The 24,721-nt window shown below is 49.7% G+C and overlaps 15 protein-coding genes across 15 annotated transcripts; 8 read left to right on the top strand and 7 right to left on the bottom strand.

Moving 5' to 3' along the window:
* Positions 1-78: 78 nt before the first annotated feature.
* On the top strand, positions 79-2,229 carry Bathy03g03930 (predicted protein; the record flags this gene model as incomplete). Its single annotated transcript, XM_007514378.1, has 1 exon — positions 79-2,229. One exon carries the CDS (start codon positions 79-81, stop codon positions 2,227-2,229), a length of 2,151 nt encoding a protein of 716 aa, XP_007514440.1.
* A 161-nt stretch (positions 2,230-2,390) lies between these two features.
* Positions 2,391-3,587, top strand: Bathy03g03920 (predicted protein; the record flags this gene model as incomplete). Its single annotated transcript, XM_007513855.1, has 1 exon — positions 2,391-3,587. The coding sequence occupies one exon, from the start codon at positions 2,391-2,393 to the stop codon at positions 3,585-3,587; it is 1,197 nt and encodes a 398-aa protein (XP_007513917.1).
* Positions 3,588-3,687: 100 nt separating this feature from the next.
* On the bottom strand, positions 3,688-4,251 carry Bathy03g03910 (predicted protein; the record flags this gene model as incomplete). Its single annotated transcript, XM_007514111.1, has 1 exon — positions 3,688-4,251. The coding sequence occupies one exon, from the start codon at positions 4,249-4,251 to the stop codon at positions 3,688-3,690; it is 564 nt and encodes a 187-aa protein (XP_007514173.1).
* Positions 4,252-4,812: 561 nt separating this feature from the next.
* Positions 4,813-5,388, top strand: Bathy03g03900 (predicted protein; the record flags this gene model as incomplete). Its single annotated transcript, XM_007514123.1, has 1 exon — positions 4,813-5,388. The coding sequence occupies one exon, from the start codon at positions 4,813-4,815 to the stop codon at positions 5,386-5,388; it is 576 nt and encodes a 191-aa protein (XP_007514185.1).
* Positions 5,389-5,685: 297 nt separating this feature from the next.
* On the top strand, positions 5,686-6,543 carry Bathy03g03890 (unknown protein; the record flags this gene model as incomplete). The annotated part of the gene is made up of 1 exon (XM_007514258.1): positions 5,686-6,543. One exon carries the CDS (start codon positions 5,686-5,688, stop codon positions 6,541-6,543), a length of 858 nt encoding a protein of 285 aa, XP_007514320.1.
* A 74-nt stretch (positions 6,544-6,617) lies between these two features.
* Bathy03g03880 (unknown protein) lies at positions 6,618-8,535 on the bottom strand (the record flags this gene model as incomplete). Its single annotated transcript, XM_007514222.1, has 2 exons — positions 6,618-6,688; positions 6,741-8,535. The coding sequence occupies 2 exons, from the start codon at positions 8,533-8,535 to the stop codon at positions 6,618-6,620; spliced, it is 1,866 nt and encodes a 621-aa protein (XP_007514284.1).
* A 170-nt stretch (positions 8,536-8,705) lies between these two features.
* On the bottom strand, positions 8,706-10,628 carry Bathy03g03870 (predicted protein; the record flags this gene model as incomplete). Its single annotated transcript, XM_007514179.1, has 1 exon — positions 8,706-10,628. One exon carries the CDS (start codon positions 10,626-10,628, stop codon positions 8,706-8,708), a length of 1,923 nt encoding a protein of 640 aa, XP_007514241.1.
* A 97-nt stretch (positions 10,629-10,725) lies between these two features.
* Positions 10,726-12,057, bottom strand: Bathy03g03860 (predicted protein; the record flags this gene model as incomplete). The annotated part of the gene is made up of 1 exon (XM_007514336.1): positions 10,726-12,057. The coding sequence occupies one exon, from the start codon at positions 12,055-12,057 to the stop codon at positions 10,726-10,728; it is 1,332 nt and encodes a 443-aa protein (XP_007514398.1).
* A 90-nt stretch (positions 12,058-12,147) lies between these two features.
* Bathy03g03850 (predicted protein) lies at positions 12,148-13,449 on the bottom strand (the record flags this gene model as incomplete). Its single annotated transcript, XM_007514348.1, has 1 exon — positions 12,148-13,449. One exon carries the CDS (start codon positions 13,447-13,449, stop codon positions 12,148-12,150), a length of 1,302 nt encoding a protein of 433 aa, XP_007514410.1.
* A 311-nt stretch (positions 13,450-13,760) lies between these two features.
* Positions 13,761-14,711, top strand: Bathy03g03840 (predicted protein; the record flags this gene model as incomplete). Its single annotated transcript, XM_007514102.1, has 1 exon — positions 13,761-14,711. One exon carries the CDS (start codon positions 13,761-13,763, stop codon positions 14,709-14,711), a length of 951 nt encoding a protein of 316 aa, XP_007514164.1.
* Positions 14,712-14,860: 149 nt separating this feature from the next.
* Positions 14,861-18,079, bottom strand: Bathy03g03830 (glycosyltransferase family 60 protein; the record flags this gene model as incomplete). Its single annotated transcript, XM_007514162.1, has 1 exon — positions 14,861-18,079. The coding sequence occupies one exon, from the start codon at positions 18,077-18,079 to the stop codon at positions 14,861-14,863; it is 3,219 nt and encodes a 1,072-aa protein (XP_007514224.1).
* A 314-nt stretch (positions 18,080-18,393) lies between these two features.
* On the top strand, positions 18,394-20,598 carry Bathy03g03820 (predicted protein; the record flags this gene model as incomplete). The annotated part of the gene is made up of 1 exon (XM_007513871.1): positions 18,394-20,598. The coding sequence occupies one exon, from the start codon at positions 18,394-18,396 to the stop codon at positions 20,596-20,598; it is 2,205 nt and encodes a 734-aa protein (XP_007513933.1).
* A 230-nt stretch (positions 20,599-20,828) lies between these two features.
* On the top strand, positions 20,829-21,758 carry Bathy03g03810 (predicted protein; the record flags this gene model as incomplete). Its single annotated transcript, XM_007514015.1, has 1 exon — positions 20,829-21,758. The coding sequence occupies one exon, from the start codon at positions 20,829-20,831 to the stop codon at positions 21,756-21,758; it is 930 nt and encodes a 309-aa protein (XP_007514077.1).
* An 890-nt stretch (positions 21,759-22,648) lies between these two features.
* Positions 22,649-23,680, top strand: Bathy03g03800 (predicted protein; the record flags this gene model as incomplete). Its single annotated transcript, XM_007514189.1, has 1 exon — positions 22,649-23,680. The coding sequence occupies one exon, from the start codon at positions 22,649-22,651 to the stop codon at positions 23,678-23,680; it is 1,032 nt and encodes a 343-aa protein (XP_007514251.1).
* A 131-nt stretch (positions 23,681-23,811) lies between these two features.
* On the bottom strand, positions 23,812-24,516 carry Bathy03g03790 (lipoate-protein ligase B; the record flags this gene model as incomplete). Its single annotated transcript, XM_007513958.1, has 1 exon — positions 23,812-24,516. One exon carries the CDS (start codon positions 24,514-24,516, stop codon positions 23,812-23,814), a length of 705 nt encoding a protein of 234 aa, XP_007514020.1.
* Between the last annotated feature and the right edge of the window lie 205 nt (positions 24,517-24,721).

Genomic DNA, 24,721 nt, shown 5'->3' with positions numbered 1-24,721 from the left:
ACCGCTCAAAAGCGCGACGGATGATGCGCTAAAACTCTCCTCGCGTTTCGTGGTTTCGTCCGTGTTCTCGTCGTCGCGATGCGCGTCTTACTCTTCTTCCTTTCTCGGGGAAGTTTTCTTTGTTGCGCGTTCGTGCTTTTCCTCCTCCTGCTCGATGTCGAAATCCCGGTCGTTCTCGCGGAGAAGAAACCGGTCGTCCCGGCGGAAACCATCGCGAAGTGGCACCGACACCACAAGCTGTTCAAAGAGAAGCGATTATTGGTTCGACGAGAAGGAGAAGCGCAGAGCGTGAGCGCGGAGGAAAAGGAGGAGAAGTCTGGGTGGGAAGATCGATGGGAACATCGAGCAAAAGTCGTCGAGAAGAACAACAACGACGACAAAAACAACGACGCGATTGCTGGAAAAGCAACATCACCAAACGTGGCAGCAGGGAAAGAAGAAGAGTCCGATTTGGCGTTGAAACTGTTCCGAAAGATTCCGCGGAAGAAGAGAGAGGAGATTTTGAGGGCGTTGGAGAATTTCAAGAAGGAGCAGGAGGCCGAGGAAAAGGAAGAGGGAGCCGGAAACCGGAAAGAAGAAAGGAACGAGGAAGAGACGAGGAGAAAGTTAGAGCTGTTAGAGAAGGAGAGGAAAGAGAAGGAGAGGAAGTTAGCGGTGGTGGTCGCGCGGGAAGCGTCGGTGGCTGAGGCGGCCCCGTCGACGGGGGAAAAGGGCGACGACGATGGTTTCGTCCCGGTGGACGAAAGCGCGTTAGCGGCAGGGACGGTGGCGTACGGGACGTACGACACGTGCGACACGTGCGAGATGTGCTCGGTGGAGGAGCCGCCAAAAGGCGTGGATACGGGGAAAGCGGCGAAAGCGAAGGAAACTGCGTCGGGGACGACGCGCGATGGAAAAATCCACTGCAAAAAGTGCTTCGGGTGTAACGTCGTCTTGTCGCGGTTGGAATCGAATCAAAATTTGCACGGTAAGAAAGTGAAGATGTTTGCCGGCGCTTCCGGAGCAGCCGTCGTGAGAGGGTACACGAAAGAACACGGCAACGTGATCATAAAGTCCTGGTGCGATTTCGGTGGGTACAAGCAGCACCCGGAAACCGCCGCGAAGCATCCGTTGACGTGCAACGAAGAGACGCAATCGAAAAACACCCAGTGTCCGATTAAAGGCGGCATTCACGCGTACGGCGAGTGCAACTACAAATTTCTCAACGCGCTCGACAAACTGACTGTAGATTCAAATTTAACCGGCGTCGTCCCTCGAACGTGGACTGGTTCCGTGAAAACCTTTTTACCGTGGGACGGACACGCGGTCCAAGGCCACAAAATTGACGTGCGCTCGCAATTTTACGAGGTCGCCAAAGGCTACTCAATCGAAGCCGTTTACGGAAGCTCGGTCGCGCAAGACACAGTGGAGATGTTCAAAAACATCAAACACGAAGAAGTCATCAAAGCTGCCACGTTTGATTTGCTCTTTTCCGAGCAAGACAGACACGGTCAAAACGTATTTGTCACCGAAGAAGGCGACGTCACGCTCATCGACTCCGAAGGCTGTTTCGGCCCGACGAATTCTTTGTTACTTCCAGGCGGACAGAAATTCGAAGTCTACCGCATAGGGTACAACGCGGTGTGTTGCGGTAATACCCCGTTATCGTGTCCACAACCTGCCGGCGAGAGGACGGCGCCGATCGTCGCCATGGACTACCGATGCCACGCCAAAGACCATTTCGTCGGTTTCGATTGGCCGAAAGGCGTGGAACCCTTTTTACGCAAAATCCAAAAGATGACCGAAGACGACGTCCACGAAGTCTACGAAATGACGCGAAAAGAACACGCCACGCACTTGAAACGAACCGTCGACGAATTACTCGAACTTGGTTTCGAAGGCGCTCTGTTAAAAGCTTACCAAAGGCAAAATCGAGGCGACGGTCTTACCTACGGAAACAACTACTGGTACCCGATCACGCGAGCCTGTTGCGGGAACGATATCTGCCCAATGCGAGTCGACGACGCCGTCGGTCGAGTAAACATCGAAAAAAGCACGCAAGGCGAACTCGCGGAAAAATTATGGGGTGATAAATACGTCCACGGATTGGACGTGAAGAACTCTCCCTCGGCGACTTTACTCGCGCTTTCTTCCTTGAACGTTCCGAAACCGGAAACGAGCGCGGACGCGTTGGTCGATCGATTGAAACAACAAGAACAACAACAACAAACAACACGTAAAACTCATTAGAAAAGAATACGTTCTTAGCCATAGTATATACCGCGCGTACATAATCATGAATGCGTTTAGAGTGTTGAAAGTCGTCGTCGCGACGAAGAAGTGTTGTTCTCGCACTCGTTTTGGACAGGAAGCTTTTTTTTTCTCTCAAATCGTCATTAAAAAACAGACAAATGGTCGCTTTTTCTTCCACGTCGACGAGTTCTTCGACGAATTATCCATCGAGTATTCATCATCATCGAGGGAGACGAAGAGGGAGAAGGAGGTACCAAAAGAACTCCCTTTATTACGACGAGAACAAGAGCGACACTTTCGCGAGGAAGAGCAAAGGGAACGATTCAGACGACGCGAGAGTAAACGACGACGAGGAGGAGGAATCTGACGACGGAAATGGAAAAAATCAATTTAACATTTTCCGTCCGTCGTCCTCTTCGGACGAAACCGTCGTCGGCGCGGAAGGGGTCCCTCAGTTCATCATCGAAGCCGAGCGCAAATCGGTCCCACTCCGTCGCCCACGGTTAGCCACGTACGCGATTTCCTCGTCCGTGGCGGCGGCGCAGTTGGTGTACATCTTGCAGCAATCGTCGAGTTTGGAAAACCCAATCTTAGCGGCGGCGAGCGACGTGTGCGTGATGATCGTGGGGAGTTTACTGTGGAGAGAAGAGCTGAGAGGACGAGCGAAACGATTGAAACGGATATGGAAAGAGGCGAAAGAGAGAGAGACGGCGATGACGAGAGCGGAGCAAGGGTTAGGGGAGACCGTCTGGACGGCCAGGATGAGGAACGTGAATAAGAAAGGAGGTGGAGGAGGAACCGCCGCCGGGGAAAGTAACACGAACAACATGAACAACAACAACATCGACGCGAGTACGAGTAGCAGTAGCAACGGTAGCAGTAGGAGCAACAGCAATAACGAGACCACGACAAAGAGTACGGAAAAGGGTAACGAAAAAGAGTACTACCCGACTGGCGTTACCGTCTCGGAACTGAAACAGAGCGACAAACAGCGTCGAGTGGTTGAAGTGAACGGTAAGAAAGTCTTGTTACAATATTTCATGGACGAGTTGTATTGCGTCTCGAACAAGTGCCCGCATTTAGGTATTTCGATGCAAGGGAAGACGGCTTTATTGAGCGCTGGATTGGAAGCGCCGAAGAGAGAAGGGTCGAAAGCGCCGTGCATCGTGTGTCCCGCGCATCAGACGGCGTTCGATATGGAGAGCGGAGAGGTAGAAGGGGAGTGGTGTCCGAAATTGATTGGAAAAGGCGTGCCGATTTTGGGGAAGGCGTTGGAAAAAGAGAGGAAACCGATCGAAGTGTTCAAGACGCGAGTAGAGGAAATGACCGGGAGCATATTAGTCGCCGTGCCGTAAACTACTATTGTAAAATTTATACATCTAAATCTATGACGACGTTGTGTTATTATCACGGCGAGACCACTCGCGTCCCGAAAAACCACCACTTACGTAAGCATTAACTCGGCGTAAAACTCTCCATGATGGCGCCGGCGGCGGATACACCACTCCATTCTTGCGTTTGGCTTTCGATCAAACCGTTTTTGCTCGTCTTCCACGTGACCGTCCCGGTGTATGGTTTCACTCGCGGGTGCCACGGCAGCTTTAAATACCCCTCGCAATCATAAATACCCACTATAGTATTCTCGTCTTTCACCTCTATGCTTCTCAAATCCACCGAACTGTTCTCCGGATCGAATAAAATCTTCAAAGCGTTGACGTATTTGCTCAGCGATTTCGTCGTATTCGTCGGGTCGATAAATCGACAGTCGTCCTCGAAAATCTCCGGCGTCACGTTCCCGGTGACGAAATACGCGCCTCTGAACGTCCCATCTGCGTTTTTCTCCACCGGTTGTAAATCTCTCCTTAATATTTCTTTGATTTCTTCGATGGACGCATCCGTTCGCTTCTCGTTTCCTATTCGCGTTGGTTTTCCCAGAGGTGCCAGTTGCAAAGCATTCGCCTCCTCTGTTTTTGTTGCGAGGAGGACACCAACACCACTCGAGGAGAGAGAGAGCACCATTTTCGTCATCATCGCTCTCCTCGTCTTCTTCAGTTCTTCTTCTTTCTCTTCTTCGTCTTCTTCTTCATCCGCTTTGTTGTTGTTGTTGTCGTCGTTGCTTTTCGTCCTCCTCCTCGAACGCAGAGTTCGTCTTCTTTTCCCCGTCGTCGTCGCGGGGTGGTGGTAATGGTGGTCATCGCGACGAGAACGCGAAGAAGAAGTCGAGGAGGAAAAGGAGGAGGATAAAAAGCAGTTCGTTCGTCCTGCAGAGTGAGGAGGAGTCGTTTGCATCGTCATCATCATCCTCCAAAGTGGGTTGTTGTTTGGGGAAAAAAGTGATGATTTTTCTCTTCATTATATTTGAGTTGCTTGCTGCTTTCGGGCGCGAGTCGTGCGAGATCAACACCGCACAGAGACGTTGTTTGAGAGAAAGAGAGAGAGAGAGAATTCAGAGAGAGAGAGAGAATAAATAGTACGCGCGTAAGTAAGCGTAAACAGAGCAAAACAGAGTCTCATTGGTGCAATCACCAATCACTTAAAGCGGGGAAAGAGAGGGAGAGAGAGAGACAGAAACACGTAAACATGGCGGACCAACAGAGACTCAAATCCTCTCGACAGAGAAATATCGCGCAAGCGTTGCGTAAAGTCGACGCGGCTGGACGAGAGGCGGCGATTTCTGCAAGGTTAGACGCGTTAGAACGGGACGCGTTACCGGACGACGACGAAGGAGGAGGAGGCGACACCATGGACGAGGAGTTCGTGGTCGAGGAACCGAAGTTGGACGGGGCGATGACGAAGATTGTTCCGGCGTCGAAGAAGAAAAAGAAAGGAGGAAGCGAAGGAGGGGGGTCAAATGCGAAGGGTGGTGGGAGAGCGACGCGTGGAGCCGGCGGGGATTCGAGTAAAGCGTTATCGGCGAAAGCGCTGAGGACGTTCAATCAACTGTTAGAGGCGAACGCGTTAGACCGAGCGCCGGTCGGGATACCTACGTACACGTCCATCGCGGCTGGGCCGCCGAGTAGCGGCGCGCCGAGAAAGTTTTGCTCCGTGTGCGGATTTCCGAGCCCGTACACGTGCTCGCGTTGCGGCATGAGATTTTGTTGCAGGAAGTGTAATCAGATTCACTCGGAAACCAGGTGTTTGAAAATGTTAGGGTAATATAAACGTATACATGCATAGCAAAAAGTGATTGATTCTTAGAAAGAATAATGATGTAGTAAAAAAGAGAAGTCAAAGTATTACACGTAGAATGAAAGTGCGTATAATCGTCGTCCATCTTTGTCGCATAAAAACTCCATCGATATGCGCTCTAAAGCGTGATGATGTCCAATTTTTTCCTTTCTTTTCACTCGTAACGCTTCATTTTACCACTTGAAAAAAAAGTCAAAACACTTAAATACAACTGCACTTACTTTCACAGCGCATACCTCTCGCAGCACTACTAATATAATAAATATGCAAAGATTAGACGCCTCCGACGTCGTCGGTTTGTGCAACGACGAACTCTATCGCCGCTATTGCGCGTTTCCTGGCGTGTATTCCGCGCCGCACGATTTAGATGATTTAGATTTGCACCCCCCCGGGGAAGAGGAGGAGTCCGCTGATCCAGAAAAAGTGGCAAAGCGACTCGCGGAGCGCGAGGAAGGGACGGCGTTGTATCACGCGTGCGAGGCGCAGTATTTTCACTCGCAACTGCCGCTGACGGAGAACGCGGACAGCAGTGTGAGTTCTTCTTCGTTGTGGTCGAAAAGTAAGCAACATGAAAATCGGAGGAAGAAAAAAACGTACGTTTCGAAGGAGTTTGCACAGATTGGCAGCACGGAAGCGTGTTCTTCGCTGAGAGCGATGAAGAAAAAATTGAACGAGTGTCACAAAGACGAGGAAGGATTTTTTTACATCGTGCAGTTAAGAACGGAACGGCTCAATGGAGACGTGGAGATTGTTTTGGACGAGTATAGGAATAAAGTTGAGAACGAGAGCACGAGCGAGGAAGAAGACCGGGGCGAACATCAGGAGAACGTCGACGAGAAGGTGAATGAAAGTAATGATAATACTAATACTAATACTAATACTAATACGAAAGAAGGAGATGATACAGAAGAAGAAAAAGAAGAAGAAGAAGACGACGACGACGACGACGATGACGACGATGAGAACGATGGAAATATTAACGAAGAGTTTGTGCGCATAAACGGAACGATAAATGTTGAAGCGATTACAAAGATTTGGATCGTTCGGAGAGCGGGCACGTACGGGATGAGCGGGAAATTCACCTGCGTAGATCCGCCGATGATCTCAATCGATGATTTCTAATCAATTAAACTATTGCAAAGCACACAAGCGTAAATAGCATTAAAAGCCTATTTCACGCATTCTCACCAACTGCCTCAGCTCTTCGGCCCATTGGTCCATGCCTTTCTGACTCTCAAGTTCCGCACATTTCGAGTCTTCTTGGCTTCTAGTCGTCACGTCACACGTCCCCGTGTTGCAATCGCCGCACGCGAACAAACCTCTATCGTTTGCCCACTTTCGAAACGGTTCGAACCGATCTTTGGCAAACGCGACTAATAAAACGCGTCTTTGCTTGGCCACGTTCGCGAGCTCTTTCGACCACACTAAATGATCCACTCGAAACAATTCTATCGATTCTGGTTCGTCCTTGTTCTCTTCCTCGTCCGGTTGCGTTCCAGGAGCGATGGCATACACGAAATACGGAAATCTTTGACTAAACTCCGGGGCAAATCCCAACGCGTGCGCGCGCATGATGATCACCGAAGGCATACCGTCGCCTAGCGCGCCAGTCGCGCTCAAACCATCGAGAACACCGCTCTGTAGCTCGTCCGCAGCGGATAAGATGATCGGAATGCCACCTACCATCGCTTCTCGAGGCGACAGTTGTAACAGCTCAATTTTCGTGCCTTTTCGCTTTCCTTCTTCGTCTAAACCGGAACCAAAATATTGCGTCCGCCCCCAATCGGCTTCACCGATTGAGCCAAACACTTCCTTTTTGCTCACTTGCTTCGTTTTCCTCGCCTTCCCGACAAAACTCGAGACTAATCGCAATCGTTTCGCATCCTTTACGTTCGGCAAAGCCAGTTTCATTTGCTCCAACGCGAAGAATTGTTCCGGCGAGCCTTCGAATATTCTCGCCACTCCCGGGACAGCGTTTTTCCGAAGCGCTCTCGCCGCGGCTAACGCGAATGGCGCTTCTTTCGCTCCAATTGCTAATATGACGAGATGATTGTTGTTCCCGATGCGAACGAGGTCCCTTAAATGGGCGGAATGTTTCGACATGCGGGATTGCGCGCGTTTTCTACTTCTACCGAGCAACGCTCTCCTGCTCCTTCTCTTCTCTTCGCTATTTGCTAACGTATCTACGACGGCCTCTTCGATCTTTTCCTCCACGCTTTCCTCTGCGAGTATCCCCGAAGCTTTCTTCTCCTCGTCTTCCTCCAACGCCTCTCTTATTAAAGAAGGAAACATCCCTAATTTCTCCTCGGCGTCTTCATCCACCCCCCAATCGGTCTTCCCCATGCCTCGCAAGCGATACGCGTTCGTTTCTGCGAGAAACGCGATGTAATTCCTCGCGAATCGGCTCTCTAAATCTCTCGCTAAATGTTCAAACAAAGCATCCCTTCTCTCCTCGCCGGCGTTGGCGGACGTTAAACGTCCCAGATACGCGCAGTGTCGATTATAAAAATACGGAACTTGCGCCGCTCGAATTCTGGCGTCGCACGCCGACGCGTCTTCGTGTATCTCCTCCAATATCGTAGGAAACATGTGTTCGTTATCCGTCGTCCCTAACATCGCCTCCACCCCAGTCGCGTTGCTCAAGAACGCCCTCGCTTGCTCCAACCAACCACCGGACGCGCCGCTCGATACTTCAGATTCGTACGACGAAGACCCCCCGTAGTAGTACATCCTTCCGTCCGTCCCAGGTCTTCCTCCTCCTCCTCCGCGATAGACCACCAACCCGCACAAAGCAATCACCACCACCGAAATCAGCCCTCCTCCTAAACACGCCTTCCCTCTCGCCTTTTGTCGCTCCGTCATCGGCACCTCATCATCATCCTTGCTCTTCCCTTCAATCATCGACGCGTCGTCGTCGAGTGGTGGGTCCCACGTTTGCACGGCTCGCGCCGCGAAGTTAATGACTTTAGCGTAGGAGTAGGAAATGTACGCGCACACGTTCGTCGTCATCATCATTTGCATCATCGACGCGTCGTCTTTGTCGTCCGCCGAGATGGCCTCCACGAGGAGGACTGAAGGTGGATTCTTTCCCTCCTGTTCTTCCTCCTCTGCCATTCTTATCATAGGAAGAGCTCTCTCACTCGATGAAAAACATAATATATATGAAGAGTTAAAATACGCGTGTGACACAATGTAGAAGTGAGGAGGATTTTATGGAAAATGTGGTGAAAATGGATAAAGACTTTTCGGTCTTCGCGCGATCGGTTCATTATTAAGTAACAGTATTACAACAACCATTTCTTCATTCTACCCATTCTCAACCATTTCCTGAGCATGGAGAACGTTTTAAGTTCGCTCAGACGGACGCGTAAAGCCATCGTCACGCGTCTTCGATCGACGCGGTTTTCCCGAAAGTTGACTTGGCTCGGTTTCGCTCTCGACTCGTGGTCGAGTAACGTTTGGATGGATTTGAACGCTTCGCGTCGAGCGGTCGGGTAGCGTTTGCCTGGAGTGAGTGCGCGGATGGCGACGAGGTTTAACGCTTCGGTGATCTCGTTGGCGCGGGTGTCTTTCTTTTCGAGTTCGAACGCTTCTTCTTCTTCTTCTTCGTCGTCGGTATCGTCTTCTTCGACCGAGAATATGGCGTCAGCGATTGCAATCAGCTTTCGCGACGGCCGACCGTTCGGGTGCACCTTAAATCGACTCGTTGTACCTTCGTTAGTTAGCTCGAAGACTTTCTTTCTCACAAATCGTGGATTCTCAAATCCGTAGACTTTATCGCACGCCGCGAAGAGCTCTTTGAAAGATATCGTAACCGAATTGTGCGGGTTACGGCTGGAGGTGGGTAGGAACCCGTACCGACGCAACAATTCACCATCGGATAATTCGCCGTAAGTATTAAAGATTTCGTCACCTTTGCGAATGTCGCGAACTGCAATCATGTTCAAGCGATTGGTAGAAGCGTCGTGGGAGAGCTTTACCGAGGCTAAAGCCGGATGCGCATGGTTTAGCATGTCCCAAAATGGCACTAACGCTTGTGTTTCCGTTTCATCTTCACCGAGAGTAAATGAATACGAGGCGACTATGTTTACCGCATCTCGATACAAACGCGCGAGCGAATGACTATGGGACGCCTCCGACGCGTTCGATGCCGGTTTCGAAGACGAGATGTCTTCTTCGTCTTCGCTATCATCCTCGCTATTCTTATTCATGTTATTGTTCTTCATCATTTTTCGTTTCTTGCTAGTGTTATTATTATTATTATTATTCACGTTCCCGCGATCATCGTCGTCGTCTTCACTCGACATCATCATCTCCACGTTCACCTCTCTCTCTTTATTCCTCTTCTCGTTCTTCAATAATTGCCCAATCGCCTCTCTCAACGTCTTCGGAACCTTCCCTTTGCCGTTCGCGATGGCCTCAAAAAACGGTCTCGCGACCTCCTCAAAGTGTAACTGGGTCAGAGACGGCACCTCTTTGCTCTCCTCGTCTGCGTACGATTTAAACCTCGTCCAGCAATCCGTCCCTCTGAGACGTTCCTTCTGGGCTTCCGTCCACGAGAGCAAACAATCGGAAAATTTTTCGACTCTCGGCATCGTCGCCAAGTACCGGTAGTATTTAGACTCTTTACCTAACGCTAATTCACACGTTACCGCGACCACTAAAGCTTCTCGCTGTAACCTCGGTTCGCCATTATCCGCTCTCTCTTCTTCTTCTTCTTCTTCTTCTTCTTCTTCTTCCCCTTCCTCCACCATTCCGCGATGCCGCCCGACCGCCTCCGTTTCCTTAACAACCTTCTGACAGTCCCTTAAATTCAACTCCACGACCGCCGACGCGCACGCGGACAAACTTTCCGCCAATAAAACCGAATCGTCCGGTACGGACACAATAACTGCGCCCTCTTTAATATCCTCCGTCGCCACGCACCCTCGGTAGTATCTCGAAGACTGACTCGTGGTGCTTTCATTGCCGCCGCCGAAAACGGTTCCTCCGTTTCTGTTTCGAAAGTATCCAATCGTACACCCGCGCAAATCGACGCGTAGCTCGCGTTTCAAGTAGTCTAAGTACCTCAATTCGACCGAGGAGAGAGGTTGTTTATTGATACTACTTTTGTCGTCGTCGTGACGCACACCTGGTGGTGGTAATGGTGGTGACTTTGCGAGAAACTTTTTATTCTTGTTGGTATTCGTCTTTAAAGGCGAACGCATGGTGCAAACTTGTGAGGAGGAAAAATCGAGCGACGCGAAGCTCAAATCTATATACTACAAATCACAACTCTCTCTTTCTCTCTGCTAAACGTCTATATTACGCGCACACGTCCTCTAAAGTGTACCTCCCCCGAAATTCCTCTCGAATAGTGCTAAACCCTCGGTTTGGATTCTCGGCGTTTTTGGGCCCGTAGGTGATGTAAAACAACACCCGTCTACTCTCGCTGACGTTTTCGGTACCGCAGTGTAACAGTCGCGAGTCAAAGACGGAACCATCGCCGGTTTTAAGCAACGCTTTGACGTTTGGTTTTAACAAGGTTGGACCTCCGAGTTCTAAGTTCTCTTGGAAAGATTTGTGCGCCTCTAACGTGTTCGTTTCCGGGATGAATAAGGTAGGACCCATGGCTTCGGAGACGTCTTGCAAGGCGATGAAGGTGGTCACGGCGCAGAGGTTTTGGCGGTAGTTCGTATCCGGGTGAACCGGTTGTCTGGAACTTTGCGGATCCGAGACTAAAGCGGCGAGTTCTAGAAGTTCAATTTGGTTTTCGTCGGAACTCGTCCCGCCTATCTTTCTATTCCCGCACGTTTTCGCGAGGATCTGTCTCAAATTCGCGCTCGCCTCCTTGACCGCTTTGCGCACCGTCGGCTGTTTCAAATCCAACTTGTAATCAAACCTATTTTTCCGCGAATACACGTTTCCAAAGTTTGGGTTGGTTCTGTCCTCGGAATCTTTCGCGATTGCGGAGTTGATGTGTTCCAACAGCTCTCTGCACGTCTCTTCGGAGAGGACCTTTACCACGCCGACGCATCCTCGCGCCTCCAAAACTTTCGCCCCGTCCTCCTCGCTCTTCGTGTCGTCATCACCATCATCGCTCATTATCGACGAAGAAACCATCCCCAAACGCCCACTCTTCCCCGCGTACTTCTCCATGTACTCCTTCTGCTTACTCACTCGATCTAACGTCGCCGCTTCCGTCGTTTCCGCTTGATTTTCAAACGACGTCACCATCCCGTACCCAGCGAGAAGCACAGTCACGAAAACAACCACAAAGTTCGCCCCGGAATCGAATCCTTCCGGCGCCGTCGGCCCGCCTTGGAAGACTTCACCCGTGGCGGTTAAAATCTCTCTCGCAAATGCGGGTTCTGCGTTTAAGAACATTGCGTTCACGAAGAGGAGGAAAGAGTTCGTGGTTTTTGTTCTCTTTTGTCTTCTTCTTCTTCGATCGTCATCCTCTTCCGCGCAAGTTTCCCTAAAAGTGGATAAATCGGATGAGCGCGATGACGACGAGTTTAAGGAAGAAAAAGAACGAGACGCACCAAAACGAAAGCCTTTTACGACGAGAGCTTTTTTGCTCGGCTTCTTTTTGAAATCATCGTCCTTCTTGTTTTTAATATCGATGGCGCGATGATGATTCACGCGCAGGAGCATGGTTTCTTATGAGGCAAAGAGAAGGACTTCAATACCTACACAATACGAGTAAAGCGCTCGCGCCTTTATAACAATTCATCAAATTCTATTTCACTCTGCGTGTTTTCTCTCGCGCAACTTTCCTTCCTCGCAGATTTGCAGCGCGGTCATTTTCGCCAACGGACCTGTATCCGCGCGTAAATAAACAACTTCGCTCAACTCGTTTGCGTAGCGCTGCGATAACGCCGCGCACATTCGGCAGCACTGCAAAGTGACGAGGAGCGTTTTCTTCGTACCGGTTTTCTCGTGGTTCAAGAGCAAGTTCATCTCGGCGTGCAAGATTTTGTTCCCTCCGTTTGTGTTTTTAGCCAAGGATATGATTTTACCGGTCGCGTCGTCTCGAAGCGCGGCGACGACATTTCTGTGAGAGGCGCGCTCGAAGCGCTCTTCTTTTTCCTCTTCTTCTTCGTCTCCTTTCGATTCTTCTTGGCTTCTGTTTGAATTCGAGGAAAATCGAACGAAGAACGCATCCGCGTCGCTCGGATACGAAGAATTTTGTGCTTCTTCCGCTCTCCCGAACTCATCTTCAATCATTCTATCTGATTCGATTTTGCCTCGCATCAACGCTCTTTCGCTAAACTCAGTCACGTCCACGCACTCGTATCCAACGCCTTCTCTTCCCTCGTCGTCATTTTCGTTTTCCACCTCCTCCATCTCTTCCTCCTGTATGACGCACACCTTCGAGTGACCGACTTTCACAACCGCTCGATCAAATTCAGACAACGTCAAAACCTTCGTTTTCTTCTTCGCCTCTTCTTCCAAACGCGTATCATCCTCGCGACCACCTCCTTTACGCACGACGAACATCCTCTCTCTGCACTTCGTGTCCCCGTAGTTCCTCTTTTCCCGTCCACTCTCCTTCGCTTCAAACGCGAGTTCTCTTAACCCGCATATTAAGTTGAACGTGGAACTTTTTATGTCGCTCGTCCGTCTGGCCACGTATAAAATCCTTCGGTTGTGTGTGTCCAACGCGAACGCGATGTCGTCGTCTCTATTCGCAATATCATCACCAATACCGTTAGTAAAATCAGCAACATGTTCTCTGGCAAATTTTCCGGCTTTCTTTTCCTCTCTCGTCGCCGCGTGCGGTCCCTTCGTTTTGTTCGCCCTCCTTTTCTTTTTCCTAAAACTGCTCTCCGAGCTCTTTTCCTCCTTTTCCTCCTTTTCGTCGTGAGAAGAAGAAGAAGAAGTCGTCATCATCATCTTCGAAATTCTTCTCATCTGAAGCGGGTGATGCACGTTCGTTAGAATCCTTCTCTCTTTTCCTCCTCCTCTTCGCGCAAACAGATAAAGAAGAAGAGCCCCCGAGGAGGAGCGCTTAGAAAAAGCAAACGATATTGACGACGCTTTCATGTCGTCATTTCATCGTTTCAGCCGGTTTTCCTCGTCCTCGTCGTAAGAAGAAGAAAGAGATATACAAAGAGAGAAAGAAGCCTTTCGCTTTTCTGAGATGGTTTTTTCTCCAGTATTTAGGGCAACAAATAAACCCTAAACACATTGGAGAAAAAGCTCTCCTTTTTGGAATATTTTTCCTCTCTTCTCTCTTCTAAAGTTCAATCCCCTTTCTTAAGAGCGCGTAGTTTGAATAACACGCGCGGAATACGCGACGACTCCTTCCTCTTCGCGCAGAGTACTACAAACGAGAACACTTCATCATCACGATGATGAATGTTATGAATTGTTTAAAATCGTACGTGCTCACGCACGAGTACACGGAAGAAACAATCTTGAGATATTTCTTTTCCCTCGCCTTCCTCTCGTTTCTGACGCACGAACTTTTACATCTGATGAGCGCGTCGATCTTCCCGAAGTATCTTTTCGGCGAAAAGAAATGGGAGAAACTTGCGAAACACCGACGGGCGCAAGTGGTGCACGCGCCGAACCAAATTTTGAACGGCTTACTCGCCGGGCAAGTCGTCAGGGGAAGTTTAGAACGATTTCCGTCCGCGATGAAAAAGAACGGGAAATTTGACGTCGGGAGACGCTTGGAAACCACCACGAGAGGAGGAGGACTGTTTGGCGGATTTTTGAACCTGTTGACGCGAGGAGGAGTTTTAGGAGGAGAAAAGAAGGCGGTGACGTTTAGACGGACGACAGTGCTCGCGACGGCGGCGTCGTGCGGGTATTTGATGTATGATTTCTTGTTGTTGACTATTTTCGATCGGAAGAACATGCTCCGAGCGCACGGGAGACGACAGTATATGATTTACATCATGCACCACGTGTTGCCGCTGTTGATGTGGCCGGTGGCGACTCGGTACGGGACGTTTGAGTATTTCGTCGCGTGGGGCGTGAGGTCGGAGTTGAGTCAAGCCGCGATGGGGTTGAGAACTGTATGCATTGGGATGGGGATTTTAGATACCATTTACGGGGTTATCGTGCAGTTGAATTTCGTCGGGGTGTACTTTTGGGTGAGGATGTGGCCTTTGTTGGATCACGTTCGCTCGATGGCGAAAGCGGATTGGTTCGCAGAGAATGTGCCGAGGTGGCAGTTGCCGTTCGCGTTCTTTACCGTGCCAGTGCCGGCGATGTTGAACGTGTACTGGTGGTTTATGATTATGGGCGCGTTTTGGAAAGTAGTTAGCGGCGGGAATAAGAAGAAGAAGGAGGCGTGAAGAAGGAGGCCTCGTCTACGTAGAAAAAAATTGCTGTAGAAGTAGTGTTGATTCGGTGTTAATGTTGCTTATTTATTGTTATTGTTATTATTCTTTCTACACGACGGATGTGGATTTGTACAGGCACACACAACAAACACGATTTATCGTTAGAAGGCATCATTCACGGCGCTCGCGTATAAAAACTCTTTTACCTGCGATGTCCCGCTGATCGTTTTTATCGGTACGAGAAACTTACACTTACGTTTCTCGTTCTTCTCGAATTTTTCGCGCTCTAATCCGGCTGTTTTCGCGCGTTCGGTGATGCGCTTTTCGCGAATGGACACGCCCGAAAATGATTCGAACTCTTTCGCGCGTCTTCCATTTCCGATGTTAAACTTATCGTCATCGCGTACGATAACCTTCCCGCCGGCGGCGTCTTCTGAAACTGCGCCGTCGCACACGATTTGAAAAATACGCCGGCAGGAGTACTCGTTCAACCGCGTTCGTCGATTGACCGCTTGAGGTGTCCCGTATCCGGCGTCGTAAATGCTCGCGTATAACAAACGACCTTTGCGTCTGTCTTCTAGAAAAGACTCGCGTCTGTGTTGCGGATCGTGACAGTGTAAAAGCGGCACGATTGGAGGTGTTCTCGCGTCCCAATTTTTGGTAAACAACTTGATAGACGTAGACACTTCTTCGCCTAAATACAAAAACGGCGCGTGCACATCCGACGGACAATCTCGAATGAACGCCTCACTCGGACCAAACGTGAACAAATTCGACACGAATGGTGATTTTAACGACCTCTCTGGTTTCGCATGTAACTTGGACGCGAAAAAGTGCGGGAAATGTTTCCCGAACGCGTGCGCGGTGAGCATAGCCGGAGCGTTTCTTTCCTCTTTCGACGGAAAAATTCTTTTGCCGTATATGAACACGTGGTGATCCGTCTCGTACGTTTCCGGATTCAAAACGGGGGAAGTTTCCAGATCGTACCCTAATGGATGTGCGGTTAAGACGACACCGTTATCATTGTTGTGGTCTGCTTCGTTATCCTTTTCCGCTTCTTCCAACTCGCGAAACAACGTTTCGTCCCAATCGGCGTCGAATGCCGTTTTCGCGTCGACGTATAAAATATGCGATTCGCCACCCCACAATCGATCGGCTAAGTGTCTCGAATAGCACGGCCCATCCGACGAATCCCAGTTCACGTGCGTTTCTCTCACGTTTTTCAACCATTCCTTTTCCTTCTCGTTTTTTATGCCGTCGAAAATAGCGCGCGCGTTGTGCGCCTTCTTCTCCTTCTCGTCTTCGTATTCTTGCACTTCCAACTGTACTTTTCTCACGTCCACCGTTAAATACTTTTCTGGATCTTGTTCGCCTTTCATCTTAGCCACTTCTTCCTCCGCTTTTGCGGTTATGCGATTGACCGCGTAGTGCAAGCGGCAGACGCACCGTTCGCGTTCGCCGGTTTTCGAAGAGACTTCTGTGGTCGTTTCCGTTTTGTATTGCCAACAAATGCCGACGAACACGCGCGATGGGTCCTTGGCATTTTCGAATAAAGAGTGAAGCGTGTGTTGGGCTTCTAAATCGCGGTAGACGCGGAGAGAAACAAAGATGGTCCTCTTAGTTGGATCGTACGATTGCGTTTCCGTCGTCGTATTTTTGAGCGCTTGGTCAAATTTTTTGCGCATACTCGCGCATCCGGAATCGTGCCTCCAGAAATCTTTCGCGATAGTTTCGTACGCTTGTTGTGCTTTTAAAAGCTTTTTTTTCGAACCGGCGGCGTCTGGGTGACGCGCCATTATTTGGTTCAAGTACGCGTCGCGGACTCGCGATTCGCCCGAGCCGAGCGGGATTTTCAGTTCGTCGTAAGCGCTCTGTAACGATGGATCGTATCCTCTCTTATGTTCGGGAGCTCCACCGAGATATGGTGCAAACATTGGGTCCGTTTGCCACCACCATAAAGACGATGATGCAGCATCCTTGCTTTTGACTTCGTTGGTTATCGGTTGATGCTGTTGTTGTTGTTGTTGTCGTTCGTTGCGTCTGCGCGCGAGCGCCTCGAGACTCTTCTTTTGCTTCTCCGATGTCGCCGCTACCGACGGAAGTACTTGACGCATCATCTCGTCGTTGTCCTCGTCGTCGTCGTCATCACTCGAAGAAGATGCGTACGCGTCCTTATCGTCGTCATCTTCGTCGTCGTTCTCTTCCATTCCGTCGCCGTTCTCGCCCGAGGCAACTTTTGGGAGATTGTACACCGGCGTGAAGCTCGAGGCGTCCGCGAGAGACAAACAGCACGATGAGCAGGACATCATCCTGACATTACAAACGTTCCCACACATCTTGCACCGTTTAAAATTGAAATCTTTACTCGCGTTCTTCTTCTCCTCCTTTGGTGCAAGAGGTGCCGGATCGTCAGAGTACTCCATCGCTTTTGCCTCCTCGCGTTTAATTTGGGCCAACGTCATCATCTGTTCAATCGCTTCCAATCCCATGCCGTCAATCATAGGTTTCTCGTACAACTCTTCTTCTTCTTCTTCTCCTTCATCTTCTTCTTTTTCTACGCCGCGTTCTTCGTTTGTCTCCTCCTCTTCGGCATCAATATCATCCATTCCTCTCGGCGCCGTCGTCTTCGAAATCTCCCATTTCGGCATCGTCCCCGGTTGCTGCCCTTCCATTCTCCCTCTCTCCTTCCTCTTCTCCTTCTCGCGTTCGCTCTTTGCCAACTTTTTCTCGTACTCTCTCTCCTTCACCGCCAGCTCTCGCAATTTCGGATGCACCTCGTCCACGAACGTCGCGTCCATCCTTAACATTTGATCCAACGCCTCTCGCGCGCGCGGATACTCTCTCATCTTCTCCAACGCCTCCGCGCGACGAAACAACGCCTTCGGAAACGTCTTCTTGGACACCTCGAAACTCGCGTCCGCGTGCTCTAACGCCAACTTAAACTTGTTCGTTTTCAGATAACACGCGGATAAATTCGCGTAAATTCTCGCTTTTTCCACATGTGACGACGAACTCAAAGCTTTCTGGAAAAACTCAATCGCGGTGTCAAACTTTTTCTCCTGAAACGCCACGCGCCCGCACTCGATATCGTTCACCTCCAAAACCTCCTCTCGTTTTTCTTCTCCCTCTTTCTCTCTCTTCTCTTCTTTCTCTCGCTCGAGTATCTTCTCGTACGCCGCTTTCATCCTCTCGAACGATGCGTTATTTTCCTCCTCCTCCTCTCTTCCATGAACTTTTCTTTTGTCCGGATGTAAACGTTTACACTTCTCCAGGAACACTTTCCTCGCTTTCTCCGAAGAACTCGTTCGACTGATGCCTAAAACATCGTACGGATTATTATTGTTGTTCATATTCTCATCTTCAAAGTCTCCTTTCGTCATTTATATGCGCTCTCAGCAATAAAACAAACCCGATGTTCTGATGTTTTTGATCTCAATGAGATCACACATGTGAAAGGAAAAAAAAAATCACGGCAAAGCGTTTTTTTTCATGAAAACCCTAAATGTTAGGGTTTCAGTGGAAGCAAGCCCCAAAAAACAGAAAGGGGAGAGGGGAAAACGAAAATGGCCTCACACCCCCACCACCTCGGAGGTGGTGCTGTCGTTTGAGAAGAGAAAGAAAGAGAAAGAGAGAGAGAGAGTCAGAGAGAGAGTTTGTTGCGACGTATTTATTAGCATATTATTTTAAAAGTATTATGTCTGAAGAAGAATATCCATCGCGCGGGGAAGGATTGCGCTCGTCATCGGCTGTCGTTTCCCCCCTCTCGAGGAAAGAAGACGACGACAAGAAAGAAGAAGAAGAAGAACGCAACGATACGAATAATACCACAAAGACTAAACCCATTCCAGTCGATTTTGCATCCATGAGAAGAGAGAGCTCCGGACAATCCATCGCGTCGAGTCAAGGGAAACGAAGTCGCAGCGATTTACTCGCGGCGGCGGAGGAAGAGAAGGAGAAGTTGGAAAACAACAAGAACAACAACGAGGAGTTTAATACTAATAGTAATGCAGTTATTGCGGCAGACCGGTTGATGGCGGAGAACAGCATGAATGAGAATAACAACAACCACAACAATCCGTTTCAGAGCGATCACCGCCGCATTGACGACGACGATAACGCGCCGTCGTACTCGCACAGTCCGTCCTCGTCCTCGGACCTTCCGATAAGAGAAGGCGAGAAAGAGAGAAAGAGCTTGAGGCCGACGAATAACAACTACAACAAGTTGGGTTCGATGAGCGGCGAGGATATCGGTATGATGATGGCGAACAACGTGTCGAATGGGTCGAATAGTTTAGGCGAAAGTCCGACGACGAGGTTGGATTACTTGAACCAAGCGACGTTTGATTTGAATAAGAGTAAGAGAGTTGTGAGCGGTAATAACAACGCGAACAACAATAATAATAATGATAATAATAATAACAACAATGCTATTAGTAGTAACGCGAACGAAGGCAAACCGCCGAAGCACGACGCGTTCGGCAACGGTGGTGGAGAACAAACGACAATGTTTGCGGAGAATTCGGCAGTTGCGAGAGTTGCGTTGGATGCGCACGCGGCAAGAGCGCCGAGCCCTGCCGAAGGTATGGATTCAAAGTTATTGAGAGTTCGGTCGATGGTCACGTTGGACGGGGCGGAACCGGATTTGGCAGCTATGGGCGGCGGTTCGAGCGCGGAGGGCAGTTTAGAAGCCACAGACGACGAGGATGCGCTGATGACGGACGAAGAAGTGGATGTCGGAGCACACGACCGAAACAACCAACGACAAGGAGAGAAAGAGGTAGATTCGCCGACGACGAAATCGAAACAAACGAGCGAGAGTGACGGAGGAGCGAATTTGGATAGAAGCGGCCACTCGGACGGTTCCGTTCGATCCGCGGTAGACGGCGCGACGAATGAATCGACTACTTTGGCAAAAAAACAACCCAAAGCAACTTTGAAGCCTCCAGCGCGCGTCCTTTTTGGCGTGTACGAAGCGCAGGGACAGCGACCGTACATGGAAGATCGCTACGCAATCATCGAAGATTGGAAATTTGAGTGCGCCGGGAAAATGAGTCAAAACAACTACTATAACAACATGAACAACGGACAACAAGAACAAATAATCAGCGATAAACAGTACATCGGCGTGTACGATGGGCACAACGGCGATTGGGCCGCCTCGTACGCCAAGGAGAAAATGCACACGCACTTGGAAAAGTGCGCGTTCATCGCCAACGGCATCGCGCCGGACGCGCCGCAACACGAACTCGAAGAGTTTGAACTCGGCGTGAAGAGCTCCTTAATCCGATCGTTTGTCGATTTAGACGAAGAAATCTTAGACGGTACAAAAGCTTTAAACAGACGGGACGGTTCCACAGCCTCGGTCGTCTTGCGCGTGGCCAACCACCTCTTTGTCGCGCACGCCGGCGATACCCGAATCGTCGTGGGCAAACGCGCCGTGGGCCACCACGACGTCCGCGCAAAAGCCTTAACGGAAGATCACAAACCCTCGCTTCCGCGCGAGCGCAAGCGCGTCTACGACGAAGGCGGCCGCGTTGAATTCTGCGGTTGCTGGCGCGTCATCGCCGAAAACCGAGGCCGCAACGTTCGCGCGGCTTTAGCCGTCTCGCGTGCCATCGGCGACATCGACTTTAAGCGTCCAGAAAACAAAGGCGTCACGGCAACCCCAGACGTCGCTCGAGTAACCTTAGACGACGAAATTGAAAACGTCATCGTCGCCACGGATGGGTTATGGGACGTCATCGGCGACCAGGACGCCGTCAGGCTGTGTCGATCCATCTTGCGAGGTCGATTCTCGGAAGACGCCTGTCGCGAAGCCGCCGAGGCGTTGACGCAAGAGGCGTTGGAGAGAGGCAGCAGCGATAACGTCACCGTCGTCGTCTGCTGTTTTCAGCATTGACTTAAACATGAGAAAAGAAAATAACAATACGAGAGAACAAAAAGAGAACGAGAGATAACGAGAGAACGAGAGAGAGAGAGAGAGAGAGAGAGAGAGAGAGAGAGAGAGAGAGAAGAGAGAGAGAGAAACATTAGAATGATATATTTACTAGATTTGACTCCAGCAACTAACTGCTAAACAACTCATAACACATTCTTCACTTTAAAGCCCGCTATCGGTGGTGTGCGGAGATGCTCCGACTTTTCCTCTCGCGCTCCAACACTCACAACATCAACAACACGCGTCGTTCCCTCGTTCCCTCCATCCTCTCGACGTCTTGTTCTTCTTATCATTCGCAACAAACTGTCGCGCATTTACGCAAAAACGACGAAGCGCGAGAGATATTTCTCGTCGGGACGTCGCACGTGTCGAAAGCGTCGGCGAGAGAAACCGAGGAGTTGATACGATTGGTGAAACCGGACGTGATTGCAGTCGAGCTGTGCGAAGAAAGGTTCGAGCAACTGAAAGAGCAAATGAAAGAAGACAAAGAAGAGAAGACAAAGAAGACAAAGAAGAAGAGAAGCTTCTTGGGAGATTTTCTCGCCATCGTGAAAAATGTCTCCTCGAACCGCGACTTGGGCGCTCTGGACCGGTGTTTAGCGATTGGGTTGAAAGCGTTTTACGCGTCTTTAAAATCGAGCGGGATGGAACCGGGCGAAGAATTTCGGGTGGCGATAAGGGAAGCTGAGCGATTGAACGCGCGATTAGTCCTCGCGGATCGAGACGTGAACAAGACGCTCAAGGCGTTGAGGGAGAGCGTATCGGTCGCGGACGTTTTCGGTTGGTTTGTATACGGGGAGAAAAAAGGCGGGCCGACATTACCTCAAGAGTTTGAGAAAATGGCAGCAGCTGGATTTAACTCAACAGAGATGCAAGATAACATGGAAGCGATGAAGAATAGGAACGCGGTTGGGCAAATGAAGAAATACATGCAATTTCAATTTCCCAACATAATGTCAGCTATGGTGCATCAAAGAGACGACGAAATGGCAGATGCGATTAAGAGAGAAAAGGATGCGGAAAAAATCGTCATGGTAGTTGGATTAGCGCACGTGGATGGTATTGTGGAGAGATTAGCGGGTGAATACACGGAAGTTATGAGTGTGAACGATAGTGAGTGACGTTGCAAACAACAAACAATAATTTCAACGCACGGTGAGAAGCGAAAACGTCGTCTTGCCGAGTACTCTTTGGGTTGGGTTTCCGCAACGGGAGGTAACGACGGTGGTAAAATCGTCGAGTAGTTCGCCATCATTTAATTCTGAGGTAGGAATTTTGCCAGGGAATAAGCCGGCAGTCAAGCACGCTTGGATGTTACAGGTTGGACCTCGATATTCTGCCCGGGACACGCGCTCTGGAATTACTCTCGTCGGGGATTGGTAGCGTTCAATTTTTGCGTCCTCGCACCGACGCTCGCCATTCTCGAAAAGTTCACACGTTGCGCCTTTCAAAATAATCGAGTAACTGGGAAACTTTACGGTTTGAGGAATCAACTTTGGTTCCGCAAACGCCGCCGGTCTGCACACTTCGACGGCGCTTCTCAACGAGTCGCTCAAGTCTCTCAGAAGAAAAGACGAGCTCAACCACTCGTTGTTTTCGTCCACCCATTTCTGCAAATTGGATTCTACACTCGAAGAAGATGCATCATCGCCACTGCTGCTTGAAGACGACGTTGTGAGTGGTGATCTCGCGAGCTTTTCTAAGAGTGATTCGTCGCCAAACACAGCTGAGCTGTTGGTTGAAAATCTAGAAAATTCTTCTGCGACGGTTTTGATTTCCGCAAACGCGCGTTCTAAGAAGTTACCATTCGTCGATGAACCATCGATAACTTGCGCTGTGATGCACGGCAACACAAGGACGAGAGATATTAAAGAGAGAAAGTAATGCATTTGTGCGTCAAAGATACTTTTTTTATGCGGTAGAAATAAAAAAACGCTTTTCCATTTTGCTTTTTCGCAAAAAAGAGGAGAATTGAAGCGACAAGACAGGAGCGAGAAAAAAAACGCATTTTATGAAAACGTTTCCCCCACCGCAGAGGTGCTTCTGGCCCATAGGCACGATAAAAGGTTGGGTTGGTCCAACGGGATTCTCTTCAAAATCCACGCCAGAAGACGTGTTGAAGGATATTGACCTATCGAATAGACTCGTCATTGTGACTGGAGCGAACAGCGGCATCGGTAAAGAAACAGCCCTTGCGGCGTTTAAACATCAAGCACACGTCATTTTTGCGTGTCGAAACATCGCAGAAGCATCGAAAATCACGAAAGAGTTGAATTCACTGTTACCGAAAGATTCAGAACCCCGCGCTTATGCGTACGAGTTGGATTTGAGTTCGCTCGAAAGTGTGCATAAGTTTTGCTTGAAAGTGAGATCGAATTTCAACGCTTTACATGTTTTGGTCAACAATGCGGGCGTAATGGGAGGCGACAAATTCGAAAGAACTGTCGACGGACACGAACAGATGTTTCAAGTCAATTATCTGGCGCACGCGATGATTGTTCGAGAGTTATTTCCTCTGATGCGTAAAGCTGTGGGCGGCGCTCGTGTCGTTTCGGTGAGCAGCCACGTGCATTTTTTCACGCATCGCAAAGGCATCGATTTCTCAAAAGTTACTGGTGCAAATGCGCACGTAAAATCCGACACCGCGAGAAGCTACGGTACATCTAAGCTCGCCCAGATTATCTTTACCCGAGATATGCAAGCATTATCGGCTGCTTCGAGACGCGCCTTCGAAAGTGAAATTTTGTTCTTTTCAGTCCATCCGGGAGCCATCCAAACTCCTGGGGCCAAAAAGCACGAAAATGGGTGGAAAGGCCGGCTCTTGCGAAAGCTTTCGAAGCCATTCATAAAAACCGTCGAGGAAGGCGCATCGACAACCTGCTTCGCCGCGTTCCATGAAGACGCAACCTTTTTCGCCGGGTATTATTTGGCAGATTGCAATTTTTTCCAGAGCTCAAAACATTCTCGCGACCGTTCGCTGCGAGAACAATTGCGCGAGGTCACCGAGAAGCTCATAACGGATTTTACGGAGACTGTAATGTGAAAGTATTACTGTGTGGTATATGTAGTACCACGCGTGCTAAAAACTGGTATTAATATTACAACAACAACGTTTTACATATAATAAATAATCGTACACTCTCTCTCGATCTCTACTTTTTTAAGTTTCTCTCGCTAACATCGTCTCGTGTACACCTCCGTGTACCCGTACTCCTTCGCAAACGCGTCCACAATCTCCACCTCCACTCGTTCCATCTTCATTTCTTCCCCGACTAAATCTTTCAAACTCGTCACGTCCATTCCTTTTAATCCGCACGGCAAAATATGTTCCCTGAAAAACTCTAAATCCGTCTCGCTATTCAGCGCGAACCCGTGGCTGGTCACGCCGCCGCTAATCTTCACCCCAACCGCACCTAACTTCTTCTTCCCAACCCACACGCCAGACATGTCCGAACCATCCTCCTCGTTCTTCATTTGCCCTCTCGCGTTCGTAATTCCGTATTTCTTTGCCACTTCAATCATCACGTTTTCTAACTTTTCCACGTATTTCCTCGCCCCCAATTTTTTCTCCCTCAAGTGGATAACGGGGTACACGACAACTTGCCCGGGTCCGTGATACGTCACGTCGCCGCCTCGATCCGATTTAATTACGTCGCATTTCAACTCCCTCAACTTCTCTTCGCTCGTTTTAATCGACTTCATGCCAACTTCGCTTCGTTTCCCGACCGTCACGACCGGAGGGTGTTGCAGAATTAAAAGCGTATCCGGGACGAACGCATTTTTCCTCGCGCAGTGAATCGCGTGTTGTAACTGTTGCGCGCGCGCGTACGGGACTAAATGTTGGAAGATTCGGACCGATAAGGTTTTTGTTGTCGACATTATTATTCGTATCACCACCACGACGCATCCACCGCCAAAGAGCGAGCGTTTAACGTTCTTCGCTTCCCGTATCTAAAGTGTCTAAAAGTGGGGAAAAAAGCGGCACTTTTATAAAGCAGAACTCTTCACCGGAAAAGCGTAATGCCATGACCGCCGCTAGATCGGCGGTCGCGGCGTTCCTTTCTCGCGGACGTCGAAGAAATCA

Source organism: Bathycoccus prasinos (assembly GCF_002220235.1).
Source record: "Bathycoccus prasinos genomic : Chromosome_3".
NCBI classification, from domain to species: Eukaryota; Viridiplantae; Chlorophyta; class Mamiellophyceae; order Mamiellales; family Bathycoccaceae; genus Bathycoccus; species Bathycoccus prasinos.
This window is presented reverse-complemented; position numbering and strand designations above follow the sequence as displayed.